Here is a 19243-nt window from a genome sequence, read left to right on the forward strand (position 1 = left end):
GTTATTTTTTTGGTATCACTCTTTGAGTATTTTTTTGGTCTTGAATATCTGCCATTTTGTTTTCAGAAAATATGTGTTTTCACTTCATTTCAAAATGTCTCTGGTTCACACACATTAAGTGAATGTATGAAATGTGGGCAGCTTTATTGACACACATGTTCCACTACAACAGGTGATGTCAATGGATGAATACGACATGGTGGATCTGGAGCATGAAACACTGGTGTTGGCCGTGACCAGTACATTTGGCAACGGAGATCCACCCGAAAATGGAGAGGTAGGATTGGCCAGTACAGTGTGTTAGTTTGTGTATGTACCTGCACGTGTGTGCATGCGTGCGGTTGAGTGTGTTTACCTGCGTGTGTGTTTGATTTCCACAGCAGTGTGCAGCGTGTACCATGTATATGTTGTTTAACCTGCAGGCGATAGACTATTGACCATCTTCCTGTTTGTGTAGAAATTTGGAGCTGCCTTGATGGAAATGAGACATCCTACATCCAACACAGAGGACAGAAAGTGAGTTCAACCATCTGGGCCCATTCAACCAGAGAATGCTGACTTGGTACACATCCCAAATGGCACCCTATTCCCTATATAGTGCACTACTTTTGAACAGGGTTCCATGGAGTGGGTAGTGTACTATATAGGGAATAGGGATCCATTTGGGATGTAATCATGGCTACAGTAAAGGTCACAGACATCCTCATACAGTTGGACAGCATTACTCAACACTTAACTGAGATGTTTTTTTTTGGAGTGAGTGTACTATCTCCTGTCCTTATGCCCTTGAGTAACATACTTAACCCCTAAAATTGCTACACAGATTCTGCACTGCGGCAGGTCTTGTACTCCTCCCAAAATGATGCGTTGTGTCTTGTCTGAAGTCATTGGGAGGACAGCAGAAGAAAATATTTCTGTCTCTGCAATGGACTAGTGAAGTAGTATTCTATACTGAGTGCACATGCTATCCCTGTATCTGCCTCTCTGTCAGGAGTTACAAGGTCCGTTTCAACAGCGTGTCGTCCTACTCAGACACCCGCAAATCCTCCAGCGACGAACCCGAGCCCAGGGTCAACTTCGAGAGCACCGGACCCCTCGCCAACGTCAGGTACAGTAAGCTAGCCCAACTTTATAATTGGCCGATGTGGGTTGAAGTGCAATCTGATTGTCAAAAAATATTGGTATGGTTAAATTCAAATATATTTTTTGCATTGTGCTTAAACAGATTTTAACAGGTTAACAAAAAACGACAGACTTGTGAGTATAGATGATAGCCAAGCTACGACAGGGAGACAAAGCCCTGAAGAGAACCCAAAGATGTCTTGGACTGCTTATTAAACCTGGGTTTTGATGGCTGCACGGGGGTGGAAATGTCTCATTTTTACAAACACAGACAGGGGCCATCTGGTGCAAGATAACATAGAAAACATCAGACGAAGTGATAACTCTTCCCTTTATACTGCCTGTCTGTATAGTGTTCTGAGAAGACAGAGGGAGGAAGAAATAAGCTCTTTTGAGCAATTCCCTTGTATGGTTGTCTGAATCAAATCAATTTAAACTCTGAGTGTGTGTGTGCCTGTGTGCATCTCTCTTTCACTCTTTCAATCTTTCAATCTTTCACTCTTTCTCTCTCTCTCTCTCTCTCTCTCTCTCTCTCTCTCTCTTGCGCTCTCGCTCTCTCTTTCTCTCTCTCTCTCTTTTTCCAGGTTCTCAGTGTTTGGCCTTGGCTCCAGGGCATACCCACACTTCTGTGCTTTTGCCCACGCTGTGGACACGCTGTTCGAGGAGCTGGGAGGGGAGCGCATCCTACGCATGGGGGAGGGAGATGAGCTGTGTGGCCAGGAGGAGTCCTTCAGAAACTGGGCCAAGAAGGTTTTCAAGGTGGGGTGACTAGGGGGAGTCCTGTACCAAGAAGGTTTTCTAGGTGGGGTGACTGGGGAGTCCTGGGCCAAGACAGTTTTCAAGGAGGTGTAACTGGGGAGGCCTGGGTCAAGAAGGTTTTCAAGGTGGGGTGACTGGGGGGAGTCCTGTACCAAGAAGGTTTTCTAGGTGGGGTGACTGGGGGGAGTCCTGTACCAAGAAGGTTTTCTAGGTGGGGTGACTGGGGGGAGTCCTGTACCAAGAAGGTTTTCTAGGTGGGGTGACTGGGGGGAGTCCTGTACCAAGAAGGTTTTCTAGGTGGGGTGACTGGGGGGAGTCCTGTACCAAGAAGGTTTTCTAGGTGGGGTGACTGGGGGGAGTCCTGCACCAAGAAGGTTTTCTAGGTGGGGTGACTGGGGGGAGTCCTGTACCAAGAAGGTTTTCTAGGTGGGGTGACTGGAGGGAGTCCTTGTGCAGCACGGAACACACTCACTCACACGCATGAAGGCCTACACATCTGCGTGCACACAGGCATGCACAAACAGAAATCAGCTCTTTTGAGCAATTCCTTTGCATGGTTGTCTGAATGAAATGAAATCAATAGCGGTAATGGTCTTAATAATGGGCTCCACAGAACAATACTTTCGTCAGAGAATTCTGGCACACCTGGTGTGATGTATGACGTGCCTACAGGTGTCTGCATGGTCTGTAGAGTTATGTTCAGTAGTAAATTAAGAACAACCCCCCACACTCTGACAGCCTGTTGATTCATGCGTTCTTTGTTGAGCTAATGCTTCAGGCAGCCAGACCTTGACAGTGGGGATGATGATCTTATGTTTATGTGCAGACCAGGAGGTTCATGTCTGCATTTAGTGCATTATTCATCTTTATAAACCGCTCAAAATGCATCTGTAAAAAGCCTATCAGCTGTGAAAGATAGAGTTCCGAATGTGGTCTAAAATGTGCTGTTAAAAAGCAAAGCTTTGAATACCTGTCCTTATAAACGCCTGTGGTTGTGTCTGTTTGTCAAGGCTGCCTGTGATGTGTTCTGCATCGGTGATGTGAACATCGAGAAGGCACATGATTCTTTGATCAGTAACGATCGTAGTTGGAAGAAGAGCAGGTTCCGCCTCACATACACAGCTGAGGCCCCTGCCCTAACACAAGGTATAAAGGTTTCATTCAAAGCTCTGTCTCACTTTAAACAAAACATAGCTTTAAAAAATATATATCATCTTATGAAGCCTTTATAAACCCTTTATAAGGCCTATATACTTCATAAATCATTCATAAGCAAGTGTCATGATATTTAAAGGGTGGAAAAAGGAGTCTATGTATCTGATCAGAGTGAATTTGTTACAGTACAGTATAGAATAGCTCAAATGCTTTCATTGATGAACTTTTGTGAATGTGTCCTTCAACAGCATTATACAGCATCCACAAGAAGAAGGTCTACGGAGCCAAGATCATACAGAGTGAAAACCTCCAGAGTTCGACATCCAAGTGGGTAGATTTTGTTCTCACAGTATTCTATAGCTAGCTCAATAAGTATGTTTTATGATTTTACTCTAGCCTCGCTTGATATGAGATGCTATAATCCCAAACTGTACAATGTTTACAAACTGTAACTACAAACTAACCCCAAACTCTAGCCACAAACTGTAACGACCAAATCTAACCCCAAACTCTAACCCTAAACTGTAACTACAAACTCTAACCCCAAACTCTAACCCTAAACTGTAACTACAAACTCTAACCCCAAACTCTAACCCCAAACTGTAATTACAAACTCTAACCCCAAACTCTAACCCAAAACTCTAACCCCAAACTGTAATTACAAACTCTAACCCCAAACTCTAACCCTAAACTCTAACCCCAAACTCTAACCCTAAACTCTAACCCCAAACTCTATCCTCAAACTCTAGCCACAAACTTTAACCCCAAACTCTAACCCCAAACTGTAATTACAAACTCTAACTGCAAACTGTAACTAAAAACTCTAACCCCAAACTCTAACCCCAAACTCTAACCCAAAACTCTAACCCCAAACTCTAACCCCAAACTGTAATTACAAACTCTAACCCAAAACTCTAACCCAAAACTCTAACCCAAAACTCTAACCCCAAACTGTCATTACAAACTCTAACCCCAAACTCTAACCCTAAACTCTAACCCCAAACTCTAACCCTAAACTCTAACCCCAAACTCTAACCCTAAACTCTAACCCCAAACTCTAACCCTAAACTCTAACCCCAAACTCTAACCCCAAACTGTAACCCCAAACTCTAACCTCAAACTCTAACCCCAAACTCTAACCCAAAACTCTAACCCCAAACTCTAACCCCAAACTGTAATTACAAACTCTAACCCCAAACTCTAACCCAAAACTCTAACCCCAAACTCTAACCCCAAACTGTAATTACAAACTCTAACCCCAAACTCTAACCCTAAACTCTAACCCCAAACTCTAACCCTAAACTCTAACCCCAAACTCTAGCCACAAACTGTAACTACACTCTAACCCCAAACTCTAGCCCCAAACTCTAACCACAAACTGTAACTACACTCTAACCCCAAACTCTAACCACAAACTGTACAATGTTTACAAACTCTAACCCCAAACTCTAACCCTAAACTCTAATCCCAAACTCTAACCCCAAACTCTAACCTCAAACTCTAGCCACAAACTTTAACCCAAAACTCTAACCCTGGTCATCTGTGGGAAAATCAACATGTGACAGAGAATGACGCATCATCATCATCACATGAAAAGGAGAGACGACACATGACACCACACATCACATTACATTTTGATCACATTACTTCTCCACATGGAAAGGAGCAACAGGCCTACAGGAACAGAACATCAGTAATGTTACATGTTGGGTCCTGAGTCTGTCCAGACTATGTTCCAGGTACTGTCTGATCCCAGAAGATGTCAAATTCTGCACCTAGATTAAAAGCAGAGAACATTCTGGGCCACACACTCTAACCCCAAACTCTAACCCTAAACTGTAACCCCAAACTCTAGCCCCAAACTCTAACCCCAAACTCTAGCCACAAACTGTAACTACGCTCTAACCCCAAACTCTAACCCCAAACTCTAACCACAAACTGTAACTACACTCTAACCCCAAACTCTAACCACAAACTGTACAATGTTTACAAACTCTAACCCCAAACTCTAACCCTAAACTCTAATCCCAAACTCTAACCCCAAACTCTAACCTCAAACTCTAGCCACAAACTTTAACCGAAAACTCTAACCCCAAACTGTAATTACAAACTCTAACCCCAAACTCTAGCCACAAACTGTACACTGTTTACAAACTCTAACCCCAAAACTCCAACCCCAAAACTCTAACCCCAAACTCTAATCCCAAACTCTACCCCCAAACTCTAGTCCCAAACTCTAGCTCCAGAATTCTAGCCACACACTCTAACTACAAACTCTAACCCCAAACTCTAGTCACAAACTATAACCACAAACTATAACTACAAACTCTAACCCCAAACTCTAGCCACAAACTCTAACCCGAACTCTAGTCACAAACTCTAACCACAACTGTAACCACAAACTGTAACCACCAACTGTAACCACAGTTCTGAATCCCCTAGCAGTCGCTCCACCATATTTGTTAGACTCCACACAAATAACGAGGACAGACTGGCGTACCAGCCCGGCGACCATCTGGGCATCTTCCCTGGCAACCATGAGGACCTGATTACGGCCCTCATTGAGAAACTAGAGGACGGTCCACCTGTCAATCAAATCGTTAAGGTGGAGTTCCTGGAAGAGAGGAACACAGCACTGGGTTAGTAGAACTCTATGTTATGTATATAACCTGTATTTAGGAAGCCCTCCATGCTCTTCATTCAATATTAGACAATAAAGAACAAACAGAGTTTGATATTGGATATGCAGGTCTTATTAGGAGGATTTATGGTGGTTTACATTATGTACAGTGTACAGTATACTTGACTATTTAATGCTCAAAAACTTACATTTTTTAAAGCAGTGATTAACATTTTACACTGGCATTCACAAGTTGTGTAGGCTACTCATACATCATGCTATTGTGGTGTTATATTATTGATGCCCAAGAATAAATACTGAACTTGTTCTAAGGGGGCGGAAGGAAGCCTAGCGGTTAAGAGCGTTAGGCCAGTAACTGAAACGTCACTGGTTTGAATCCCAGAGCCAACGAGGTGAAGAAAAAAAACAACAGTTGATATGCCCTTGAGCAAGGCACTCAACCATAATTGCTCCTGTATGTCGCTCTTGATAAGAGTGTCCATCAAATGTTACTTTTGTGCTTGTTTTCTCCATCTGAAGGTGTGATCAGTAACTGGCTGGAGGAACCTCGGTTCCCCCCTTGCACCATCTACCAGGCCTTCCAGTACTTCCTGGATATCACCACGCCCCCCAGCCCAGTCCTGCTACAGCAGTTTGCCTCCCTGGCCACTAACGACAAGCAGAGGAAGAAGCTAGAGACCCTCAGTAAGGTAATGAACGGTTCTAACCATATAGTCTGTATGTTTCACCATATGTACAGATGTAGGATCTTAATTTGACTCATATTGTCACAGCAAAATAATCCTGCAGCAACAGGATTTGAATGTCTAGTCCATAATGTTGTTTAATCGGTGGTTAGGTTATTAGCTGGCAAAAGTAGACTAGATGAAAAGTGAAATACTGTTGTTATAACTGTGGGTTTTTGTGGGTTTTCAGTGAATTTATATAAATCACAAAGCGCAGCAATAAAAGAGTGGTCAAATGAAGATCCTATGTACCTTATATCCTTGAGTGTTACGCAGTATGTTAAAAGGTCCACCAGTCAATCCTCCAGAGTCAAGGGGTCGCCTTTGCAATGTACTCCTGCAACGTTCATTTGATCCCTCTGTTATCGCAGATAATTTTCCTGAACAGCAGAAAATGCTTTAAAAGGCTCCTAAAGTTTGTAATCAGAGTCATCATGCCCATAGGGGGGCACAGGGGCATGTGTCCCCTCATATTTGTCCCGTTTAAAAAATAAATAACAAATCTGTAATACTACAAGCTACCTAGCAATTTTATGAAGTTGGCTTTAGCCCAGATAGGTTCCCAATCTCCTAACCTTATAACTAGCTAGCAAGAGTAGCTAGCTTGTCTAATTATCTTAGCTGGAATGTCTGCTGGCAACGTTAGAATATAGAAAAGCAAGCAATAACTAAATATACTGAATAAGACTCACATTCCTTTCAATATTTTACCCAGATTTGAGCAGAGATGCAGAGAAGCATATTTGGTTCCTTTAAAAAATAACCATCAGTCAGGAGGATACAGACAGCTCAAGGGGTATGCTTTAATGTGCAGAAAAATTTACTTTAGATATATATTTTTTTTTTACAAAGAATTAAGCATAATGATTATGGCTTTAGATTGTAGGAATAAGGTGTTTCAGGTATTTGAAAAATTCAAAATTCTCCAATTTATGGACAGGGGGCTTAGCCCCCCCTCCAGACCACCCCAAGCCATCCTCACATACTTTGTGCCCCCTCAGATTTTTGGTGTGAATGATACTTCTGTTTGTAATTCCCAGTTTAAAACGTCAGACTTGACTTGATTGGCCCTAAAGAAAAATGTATCAACACCTACAAAAATGTAAATTAAAGCTAGAATCCTTAATTAAAACAATAACAAATCGGACACCCTGCCTCTGTTTTGGTAAAAAGCTGAGAGAGGGCCTGAAGAAATGTAACCACTCTCAACTTCATAGAGACGGGTATGGATGCGAGGACTGACTATCTATGATTTCAAAATCATAGTGTTAACCATGGCCTATAGTCAATCTGTATTGCTGAAGCGTTAGAAATGTTAAGCTATTTTCCTAATTTCCTATTGAACATTACCTTCACATTTCAATCACGCTGGAAAGCTGAATATCCGTTATACGGATTGAATAGAGCCCAATTATTTTAAGCTATACTGTGTTTATTTACGTTTACATTGTTACAAACATTGGAGTAAACAAGCTTATATTTTGGGTTCTGATGTGGTTAGACAGTTGAACTGAGCTTATGAGGCATTTATTTGTAAGGTCCCACAGTTGATAGTGCATGTCAGAGCAAAAAACCAAGCCATGAGGTTGAAGGAATTGTCCGTAGAGCTCTGAGACAGGATTGCGTCGAGGCACAGATATGGGAAAGGGTACCAAAAAATGTCTGCAAGCATTGAAGGTCCCCAAGAATAAAGTGGAAACTTTCCAGATGGACACCCATCTCTGCACTCCACCAATCAGGCTTTTATGGTAGAGTGGCCAGATGGAAGCCACTCCTCAGTAAAAGGCACATGACAGCCCACTTGGAGTTTGCTAAAAGGCCCCTAAAGACTCTCAGACCATGAGAAACAAGATTCTCTGGTCTGATGAAAACAAGATTGCACTCTTTGGCCTGAATGCCAAGCGTAACGTCTGGAGGAAACCTGGCACCATCCCTACAGTGAACCATGGTGGTGGCAGATTCATGCTGTGGGGATGTTTTTCAGTGCCAGGGACTGGGAGACTAGTCAGGATTGAGGGAAAGATGAACGGAGTGAAGTACAGAGAGATCCATGATGACAACCTGCTCCAGAGCGCTCAGGATCTCAGACTGGGACGAAGGTTAACCTTTCAACAAGAGATCAATCCAATGTCTCTGAATGTCCTTGAGTGGCCCAGCCAGGGTCCGGACTTGAACATCTCTGGAGAGACCAGAAAATAGCTGTGCAGAAATGCTCCCCATCCAACCTGACAGAGCTTGAGAGGATCTGCAGAGAAGAATGGGAGAAACTCCCTAAATACATGTGTGCAAAGCTTGTAGCGCCACACCCAAGAAGACTCGAGGCTGTAATTGCTGCCTAAGGTGCTTCAACAAAGTATTGAGCAAAGGGTCTGAATAGTTTAAAAAAACGGTTATTGTTTTGTCATTATGGAGTAGATTGTGTGTAGATTTCCCTGCAGTGGGAAACTGGTCAAATTAGACAGTTCAGTTTTATCTGAAGAAATTCAGTGCTAGGAAGACCCTGGTACATTGCATTTTTGTAGGTCCATTGTGATTTTATGTTTAATAATGCATAGATTCCACAGGATAGAATAACACAACATGTTTATATTTGAAGTAGCAGACACTTTTAACTCAAAGTGACTTACTGTACAGTGAGTGCATTTCACTATGTGTGACCCCAGTGGGAATTGAACCCACAACTTTGGTATTGGTAGCACTGTGCTTTAACCAACCCATGACTCTGGTGTTACTAGCACTATGCTTTAACCAACCCATGACTCTGGTGTTACCAGCACTATGCTTTAACCAACCCATGACTCTGGTGTTACCATCACTATACTTTAACCAACCCATGACTCTGGTGTTACCAACCCATGACTCTGGTGTTACTAGCATTATGCTTTAACCAACCCATGACTCTGTTGTTACCAACACTATACTTTAACCAACCCATGACTCTGGTGTTACCAACACTATGCTTTAACCAACCCATGACTCTGGTGTTACCAACACTATGCTTTAACCAACCCATGACTCTGGTGTTACCAACCCATGACTCTGGTGTTACCAACCCATGACTCTGGTGTTACCAACACTATGCTTTAACCAACCCATGACTCTGGTGTTACCAACCCATGACTCTGGTGTTACCAGCACTATACTTTAACCAACCCATGACTCTGGTGTTACCATCACTATACTTTAACCAACCCATGACTCTGGTGTTACCAGCACTATGCTTTAACCAACCCATGACTCTGGTGTTACCAACACTATGCTTTAACCAACCCATGACTCTGGTGTTACCAACCCATGACTCTGGTGTTACCATCACTATGCTTTAACCAACCCATGACTCTGGTGTTACCATCACTATGCTTTAACCAACCCATGACTCTGGTGTTACCAGCACTATGCTTTAACCAACCCATGACTCGACTCTGGTGTTACCAGCACTACACTTTAACAAACTGAGCCACAAAGGACTGCTAAGGTAAATAATTTGATTAGTATTCATTAGATCCTTCAAGCGTTTTATGCCTTTTGTCACAGACAGTGAGCACAGTAAACAGAGGTACAAATACTTGTTGGGAAGGTGGAAATAAAAGCATCATCTTGGTTTTTAAGTCTTGCTTTATTGTCATGTGAATTCTTCAACCCCAATATGTAAACCTTTTGAATGTCTCCCTGTTGAATGCGTTCTTCTTGTCAACACAGTAGCTGTGAATTTCCACTTTATCGCAAAACGGAGGCACCCTGTGCTCAAGGCACAGTTGACCCGTGTATTCAATATGTTTACCACAAAAAGACATGAATGCCTTCCTCTACATGATTGAAAACCATTTTGAAGCACTTTGCGCTTGTTGAAAATAACCTTAGAGTAGACAAGTTTTAGCTTGCACAGACGCCATAGAATTTAAGCCCTGCGCCCGGTAACCCTCAGACACATTTTCTCCCCATACAGAGACTCCCACAGTTCAAAAACGTCAATTTTGGTGAATGTCTTAAAACATTATGTTGGTCAGGTCAGGTGAGTGAGTGCCTCACTCTTTGTGGTTCAACTCACTCTAAAAAAACAAAAGAGGGAAAAAAGAGAGACATTGAAATAAAAAACAGACATCAAGCCACAGTGGGATCTTCAGCTACCCACTATCCTTGCTATCTTTCTTTGTCCCAGTTGACCTGCGTCAGCTTACACAAGGTACTCAGGCTCCGGCTGTTCTTCAACCTGCATTGTTGGTTAAGGGCTTGTCAGTGAGCATTTCACTGTAAGGTCTACTACACCTGTTCTATTTGGCGCATGTGACAAATAACATTTAATTTGATTTGAAGTTTAGATAATGACTGAAGCCGGAAAGCCCAAAATATGTCAAAAGTCAATCATACATAATGTCATCATCGCATCAGGAGATTGTTGTTAGTTGTCTGACTGAAATATGTGTCTCACCTCTTATCTTCTCCACCAGGTGTGTGGAGTTGGAGAAACATTCATAATAACTAATTTTCTCTGAAGCAATACATTTTCTTTAGCATGGCTCCTTATATATTGAATGCACATTACATTAACATGCCTCTTCTTCACCTCTCTCCTTTCCTTTCCTACTTCTCTCCTCTCCTCCTCCTCTCCTTTCCTACTCTCCTCTCCAACTCCTCTCCTCAACCTCTCTACTCTCCTCTCCTTTTCTACTCCTCTCCTCCACCTTTCTCCTCTCCTACTCCTCTCTTCCACCTCTCTCCCCTCCTTTCCTTTCCTATTTCTCTCCTCTCCTTTCCTACTCTTCTCCTCCACCTCTCTCCTTTTCCACTCCTCTCCTCCTCTCATTTCCTACTCTCCTCTTCTCCAACTCCTCTCCTCCACCTCTCTCCCCTCCTTTCCTTTACTATTTCTCTCCTCTCCTTTCCTACTCTTCTCCCCCACCTCTCTCCTTTTCCACTCCTCTCCTCCATCTCTCTCCTCTCCACCTCTCTCCTCTCCTTTCCTACTCCTCTCCTCTCAGGGCTTGCAGGAGTATGAGAAGTGGAAGTGGTATAACAACCCAACCATGGTGGAGGTGTTGGATGAGTTTCCCTCCATCCAAATGCCCTCTACCCTGCTGTTAACCCAGCTACCCCTGCTCCAGCCCAGATACTATTCTATCAGCTCCTCACCAGACGTCCACCCGGGGGAGATTCACCTCACCGTAGCCGTAGTGTCATACAAAACCAGGGGTAAGGGCTGGGCACTAGACTGTGTTGGGTTTACGGGAGCAGGATGAAGTTCCCTCATAGACACTGATCTAGTCAGTTTTACATGTTCCTAGTCTTTTCAGCGTGGTTATGGCATGAGGCTCTACAACACTAGAGGTAAGGGCTGTCGCTAGGTTACGTGCGTGTGTTTACAAGTGTAAAATTACCCCTAGACACTAATCTCATGTTATTTCCCCTACATATGGTAAAGGTTATGATTTTTCAGAGATGCATTGTATGTGCGCGCAATATGATGTGATGTGTGTGAAGCTGAGCATGATGGTTAAATTACACTAATTTCTCTAATCTGGAGACAAATGCCCTTCGCCCTGGGAACTGCATTATGTGTCCTCTTCTTCAGTGTTAGTTTGGAGAGGAGGAGGTATGGCGGTGAAGTGGATGATGGGTAATTGTCTCATTTCAGATGGAGAGGGCCCGATCCACCATGGAGTATGTTCATCATGGCTCAACAGAATAGAGGCAGAAGAAATGGTCCCCTGTTTTGTCAGAGGGTATAACATTGTACTTCTTTTTGTGTTTGTGTGTTGTTGTTGCATGATTGCTTTACTCTTATGGAATGAATACATGTCATTTTCTATGATTGTAAGTGGTGGTTTGGACTATAACAAACGTCAACATTGATTGTTATATGGTGTGTATTCATATGTGCTGACTCAGCTCTATGTCAGTGCAGGTCACAACACTGCACATGATTATACCATATGATTCATATCCAACATTGACTCATATATGGTGTACTCTACAATCATTGACTAAAATGGTTGTTTCTTCTGTTACTTTTTAATTTCTGATCCAAGCTAGAATCCAAGCATTTTTCTTAATCAGAAATGACAATTGAAGGCATACCATAAAACATTTAAAATAATAAATGTACCAAATGATTGTAGAATGCAACATAAAGGCTACGAATCAAGACATTTTAAGATAAATAATTTTTTTTTGATTCTAGTTATTAGAAATGAACATGTCTTGATTCGTAGCCTTTATGTTGCATTCTACAATCATTTGGTACATTTATTATTTTAAATGTTTTATGGTATGCCTTCAATTGTCATTTCTGATGAAAAAGATGCTTTGAATCTAGTGCTCTTAATGAAAAATGTCTTGATCAAACGCCTGATTCTAGTGCGCCTACGTTCCGATTGCCAAAGGACCACAGAGCTCCGTGTATCCTAGTCGGTCCAGGCACTGGGATCGCCCCCTTCAGAAGCTTCTGGGAACAGAAACTTTTTGACTACGAACACAAGGGTTTGTGTACAAAAAAGGAAAAGCATTCACACACTTGATCCTAATTCTTCCACGTGGGAATTATTCGATAACGACTTTTAATAAAAATGTCAAATTAACCACACACTGTGCAGCCAGTATCACTTGTTCTTGTTCGACATTACAGACAGAACTTCATAAATAAACACTGTAGTTTTTAGATGACTCTAAAACATGTATAGTTCAGTGAAAAGTGAAGTAATGTGGTGTTTGCTTCCGTAGGGATCAAATCCTGCCCTATGATCCTGGTGTTTGGATGTCGTCAGTCCCAGATAGACCACATCTACAAGGAGGAGACAATCCAGGCTAAGAACAAGGACGTGTTCAAAGAGCTGTACACAGCCTATTCCAGAGAGCCTGGCAGACCTAAGGTACTGTTAACCTTAGTCCCATTTTGAGTTTAAACGTGACAATGTGTCGTTGGCCGTAAAGACACAGCAACATAGACAGAGGCCATGTGGGAGATAAGAAAGTGGATTTCTAAATAAAAACGTATGGATATCTCTATCCCTGTGTTCGTCTTTTCGCTTGACGCCACATGAGGCTGCTGAGGGGCTCATAATGAGGTCTGGGAACGGAGTAGATGGAATGGAATAAAACACCTGGAAACCATGTTTTTGTTGTATTTGATATCATTCCACTGACTCCGCTCCAGTCATTACCCCGAGCCTGTTCCCCCCCAACTAAGGTGCCACAATCCTCCTGTGCTTGACTTCCACTGTTACGTTCTTCCGGTTGTAAAATACTGTCCTCACACACGCCACCATGTATGTAGGATTCTAAACAAACCCAATGCTCCATCGCTACAATCTGTTTGTTGCCTTCCACTCTCTTTGACCCTGTAGTTCTCTCTACAATCTGTTTGTTGCCTTCCACTCTCTTTGACCCTGTAGTTCTCTCTACAATCTGTTTGTTGCCTTCCACTCTCTTTGACCCTGTAGTTCTCTCTACAATCTGTTTGTTGCCTTCCACTCTCTTTGACCCTGTAGTTCTCTCTACAATATGTTTGTTGCCTTCACTCTCTTTGACCCTGTAGTTCTCTCTACAATATGTTTGTTGCCTTCACTCTCTTTGACCCTGTAGTTCTCTCTACAATATGTTTGTTGCCTTCACTCTCTTTGACCCTGTAGTTCTCTCTACAATATGTTTGTTGCCTTCACTCTCTTTGACCCTGTAGTTCTCTCTACAATATGTTTGTTGCCTTTACCCTCTTTGACCCTGTAGTTCTCTCCATCTAATTGATTAAAGCCCTCTTTCTCCTGTCGCTCTCTGACACAGACATATGTGCAGGATGTGCTTTGTGAGCAGCTGTCAGAGACTGTGTACCAGTGCCTGAAGGAAGAGGGAGGACACATCTACGTGTGTGGGGACGTCGGTATGGCCGGGGACGTCCTCAAGACCGTCCAGCAGATCATCAAACTGCAGGGAAACATGACGCTGGAGGACGCTGGGTTCTACATCAGCAAACTCAGAGTATGACAATAGGCTTCGCTATCCTGAACACTAAACTAACTAACTAATCTAGCTGACTGACTGAACAACTGACTGACTGACTGAAACATAAAGTACAGAGTAAATGTAAATCGTGTGATTTGGACATTAGCAGATTACACCTTCTTATGGACGGTTTTCAGAATATGACAGACACATTCAGACACGTTCAGGATTTGTTTGGTGGGATTCAAATAAGGTTGTTACATTACCGACTCAAAGAAAGAGAAACCAAAAATGCACGTTACAAAGATTTGAATAAGTAAAATGGGTAAAGACCACCAGACAACCAACTGTACAGACTATCAATACTGTACATGAAAGACTGGAATCGAAGATCCACATGAGCAGAATGGCTGGATCCCTATTGAAGAGGGGTATATAATCAAACTCATTTTTAAATGATAATGATCAACTAAGAAACGGTTTTATCCAAGCTCTGGCTATTGAAAACATGTTTCAAGACAATGCTGGACCGTACTGTAGATTGCACTGCACTGTATCCATCTTTCCTCTCTGTCCCCACCGATCCCACTGTATCCATCTTTCCTCTCTGTCCCCACCGATCCCACTGTATCTGTCCTTCCCCTCTCTGTCCCCACCGATCCCACTGTATCCATCTTTCCTCTCTGTCCCCACCGATCCCACTGTATCTGTCCTTCCCCTCTCTGTCCCCACCGATCCCACTGTATCCATCTTTCCTCTGTGTCCCCACCGATCCCACTGTATCCATCTTTCCTCTCTGTCCCCACCGATCCCACTGTATCTGTCCTTCCCCTCTCTGTCCCCACCGATCCCACTGTATCCATCTTTCCTCTGTGTCCCCACCGATCCCACTGTATCCATCTTTCCTCTCTGTCCCCACCGATCCCACTGTATCCATCTTTCCTCTCTGTCCCCACCGATCCCACTGTATCCATCTTTCCTCTGTGTCCCCACCGATCCCACTGTATCCATCTTTCCTCTGTGTCCCCACCGATCCCACTGTATCTGTCCTTCCCCTCTCTGTCCCCACCGATCCCACTGTATCCATCTTTCCTCTGTGTCCCCACCGATCCCACTGTATCTATTTGATCTTCCTGTACTCATCTATCCTCACTTCTTCTATGGCGTAAATCTGTGGCCATTTTATTACACACACGCCTTATTTTCTCTCCTCGCAGGACGAAAACCGCTATCACGAGGACATCTTCGGTGTCACGCTGCGAACGTACGAGGTCACCAACCGGCTGCGTTCGGAATCCATCGCCTACATTGAGGAAAGCAAAAAGGACTCTGACGAGTGAGTCTTTAGTTTACCCCCGCAGCTTTCACTGCGTTCCCCTGTTGTTCTTTCACAGCCACCAACTGTCCCCGGGACATCTCTGCTGTTTTTACATACTGTGCCATACTGGTGGGAGGGATCTGCAGGCTGTAGATACACTGGAGATGCAGTCTCTGGTCTGGTTTATGACTGTTTTCAAAATGCAGAATGGGTAACCATAGAAACCAGTTTAAAAGGGATCCAACTCAACCAACCGGATCACAGTGTATATAAGTGGCTCTGTTGTGTTTTCCGTTCACTCCGTATATTTATCATTCCATTCCATTGTGTCGTAAAGGGGCAATCTTCCATTGGTACATCCATTTTTTGCACTATTAAATGAATGAAATACACCCATTGATTCTTGTAGAATATAACTTAAAAATGCCTCGAGGTTAGTTCCACTGTCGTATCCCATCAGAACCAAAAATACAAGCTTGTTTTACTCCATCGTTTGTAAACAATGTAATTGTAAGCAAACACTGTTTAGCCTCAAAACATGGTTCAAACCATCCTTTTTATATCATGGATGGGCAGTCCTTGCTCTGTCTAGGAATTTAAAAGTGGTTACATTTCTCTAGCCCCATCCCTCTGCTTTTGACCGAAACAGTGGAGGGTGGCATTTTGTTGTTGTTTGAACTGCGGATTGCGCCTTAAGATAATAGCCTCCTTTTTATACATTTGTCATATGAATGAAGAAATAAGTCTGGTTTGCACAATGCCTCATTAAAAATCGGAATAATAATGTATGTGATCAAAGGCCTTGTTACAGAGTGAGCTGGATGAGTAACGCCTCTGTCTGTCTCTCTCTTCCTTCTCCTCTCTGTCAGGGTGTTCTGCTCGTAGAACCGTAAGTGGGGTTCTGGAGCTTTCTGATGTGGACCAATCGGAAGGGCCATACGCCGCAGGGGGGCGGGGAAACGAGTGACAGACACTACAGCTGATCGAGAATACTGTGCCAAGTTTTGTACTGTAAAAAATGTTTGTTCTTTTTATATACCAGTTCAGCTTCATCATGGTCAGTCAGGCTCTGCACTTAGTCTGTAGCAAGGTTTGAAATTTTGTTTTTTTTAGAATTTTGAGATGCGTTTTTTTGTTTATTCCGAAATGGATTACTTTCTGATTTCATTATGCATAATAATGTGTACCTAGTATTATACCAGCCTCTTTGTTGATGCATGAGCAAGATGACAATATTGGTACATAAATATACTGTTAGCTATTTAATGTTAGAATCAAACCCTTTTGCTAAAGTTTTATATTTGCAGGACTACTTATGGTGAACAAGGTCACAATGATTTGATTGGAGATTCAGTCTCAGTTCCATTCCCAACCAACTGAATCTAATGCATTTCAACATATACTGTACAAGGCTGAAATGTTGTCAGTCTGAGCTGGTCTACCCTGTTTTGGTGTGTATTCTTTTATTGAGAGAGAGAGAGAGAGAGAGAGAGAAAAAAAATACATAAATGGGTGCAGTGAAGAACTATGAACCAGATTTCTTTGACAGTCCATCAAAATGCATTTGTTTCTCTGTCTCTCCGCCTGGCTGTCAGAGTAGCAGTGTTTTCTCTCTATTTTGTGGTCTGATTTCCAACAGGAACTGCATTCAAATGTGGACGAAAGCCATTGCAATGTTTGAAATGTCATCCCGTGGGAGAGCCTATGCATGTGTATCTTCTGTATACATTCATAGCCAATATTTAACAATTACACACAAAAACCAATGCGTATAATCTAGAGGGCTCTGCATCTTCTAAATGGTATACAATATTATCAAGGGGGGTCAAAATATCTCTGGCTGCCTTCCTATTTATTCGCTAAGACCAAATACTGAGGTATTGGGGTGATGTCTGATAGCTTTGAAATAACTTCATATATGGTACATATTTCCACTGGTAACTGAGTGAGGAAAGGAGTCATGATTTTAAGTGAATCAAGAGGTTGGGTTGCTTTACTTTCCTTGCTGTCCTTGACCAACCATTACCAGAGATGGAAAAGGAAGTGAGACATACAACTCGCTCCTTTTTTTCTGGTTCGTATACAGTCAATGAACTGCTAATTCATTGGTGCCTATGGGAGAGCCACCACTTAATCAGACCGTTACTGTGAAAGAAAAATTATATGATAAATGGCCTAAGTGGGACATCTTCATTTAACCATGTAACCAGAGTTATATATGGCTACATGTACAGTAACTATCAATGTAGAGGAACCCCTGTTTGTGCATAGTGTCTTTCTTATCCCCATGTCATCAGATCTGGAATAAATAGCAGGATCTTTGCCAAGATAATAATTTTTTCACTCTCTCTCTCTCTCTCTCTCTCTCTCTCTCTCTCATTGCATTTTAAAGATCAAGAAATTAATAATTAGATCATTGCATTTTGGCTGTTGTCATGGCAATCCAACTAAGTCGAGTTTACTTCATTGTAAAAGAAGGTTGAGGATATGATATTTTAATAAAAATTAAATGTATGATATTCATCCTTTGTCAAAGTACTGTGTTTACCTTAATTTTCCCACTTTAGGCAAAAGGTAATTAAACAGCCTTATGTGAAGGCCATTTAGCAGGGCTGATCTGAGTAATCCTGTTTACATTCTAAACATGTCATTGACATTTGGTTGTGACAAAGAAAATATTTCCAATGGTCGCCAACTCTGCAGTTACTTGTGTTTTCTCTTTCTTTCTTTCTTTCTTAGCTTCTTGTGCTTGCCTGCTCTCTTTCTTTAGCATTTCCTTTGTTTGCAAACTAAAATGGCTGCAAGCATGATTGAAACGTAATGGATTTCTGTTATCTGAGTCTCTCTGCTACTTACTGGCGCATATAGATTAAGCTTTTAACGGAAAACGTTCTGTTTTTATTTGGGGAGAATTAGGCGACTCTGTTCATTGTTCCTATTGCTGAATGTCTTTGTTCCTCCCAAGAACTACAAGTACTTTTGCTTTTTGTTTTTAAGCGTCTTTGAGATTATTTGTAAAAGAAAGCAGTATATAAAATAAATGTTATAAAATAATGAATAAATATATGATTATTATTTGTTTACTTAGGTTTTTGGGGATTTGGAATGAGGGCCGCTAAAACTCTGTGATGTAAAATGTGCAACAACAAAAAAATATACAGTACCAGTCAAAAGTTTGGACACACCTCCTCATTCCAGGGTCTTTCTATTTTTACTGTTTTCTACATTGAAGAATAGTAGTGAAGACATCAAAACTATGATATAACACATATGGAATATATATATATATATTAATTTAACCTTTTTTTAACTAGGCAAGTCAGACAAATTATTTACAATGTCAGCCTACCCCAGCCAAACCCAGATGATGCTGGGCCAATTGTGCGCCACCATATGGGACTCCCAATCACGGCTGGATGTGATACAGCCTGGATTCGAACCAGGGACTGTAGTGACACCTCTTGCACTGAGATGCAGTGCTTGAGACTGCTTTGCCACTCGGGAGCCCTATTATGTAGGAACCAAAAAATTGTTAACAACTCAAAATATATGTTATATTTGAGATTCTTACAAAGTAGCCAACCTTTGCCT

At 42.2% G+C, this 19243-nt stretch overlaps 1 protein-coding gene across 1 annotated transcript in view; it reads left to right on the top strand.

The window, feature by feature from the left end:
• Positions 1–18706, top strand: part of LOC109896184 (nitric oxide synthase, brain) — a 100560-nt gene extending 81854 nt beyond the window's left edge. Inside the window, exons 15-29 of the mRNA XM_031829681.1 lie at positions 173–277; positions 458–516; positions 992–1108; positions 1707–1881; positions 2892–3027; positions 3285–3363; positions 5482–5675; positions 6197–6366; positions 11382–11592; positions 12035–12122; positions 12758–12879; positions 13120–13268; positions 14176–14370; positions 15552–15670; positions 16522–18706. Coding sequence (XP_031685541.1) covers positions 173–277; positions 458–516; positions 992–1108; positions 1707–1881; positions 2892–3027; positions 3285–3363; positions 5482–5675; positions 6197–6366; positions 11382–11592; positions 12035–12122; positions 12758–12879; positions 13120–13268; positions 14176–14370; positions 15552–15670; positions 16522–16537 — 1935 coding nt within the window. The 3' untranslated portion in view covers positions 16538–18706. The remainder of the gene's footprint in view (positions 1–172; positions 278–457; positions 517–991; positions 1109–1706; positions 1882–2891; positions 3028–3284; positions 3364–5481; positions 5676–6196; positions 6367–11381; positions 11593–12034; positions 12123–12757; positions 12880–13119; positions 13269–14175; positions 14371–15551; positions 15671–16521) is intronic.
• Positions 18707–19243: the final 537 nt, after the last annotated feature.

The sequence above is a fragment of the Oncorhynchus kisutch genome, linkage group LG8 (genome assembly GCF_002021735.2).
Source record: "Oncorhynchus kisutch isolate 150728-3 linkage group LG8, Okis_V2, whole genome shotgun sequence".
Classification (NCBI taxonomy): Eukaryota; Metazoa; Chordata; class Actinopteri; order Salmoniformes; family Salmonidae; genus Oncorhynchus; species Oncorhynchus kisutch.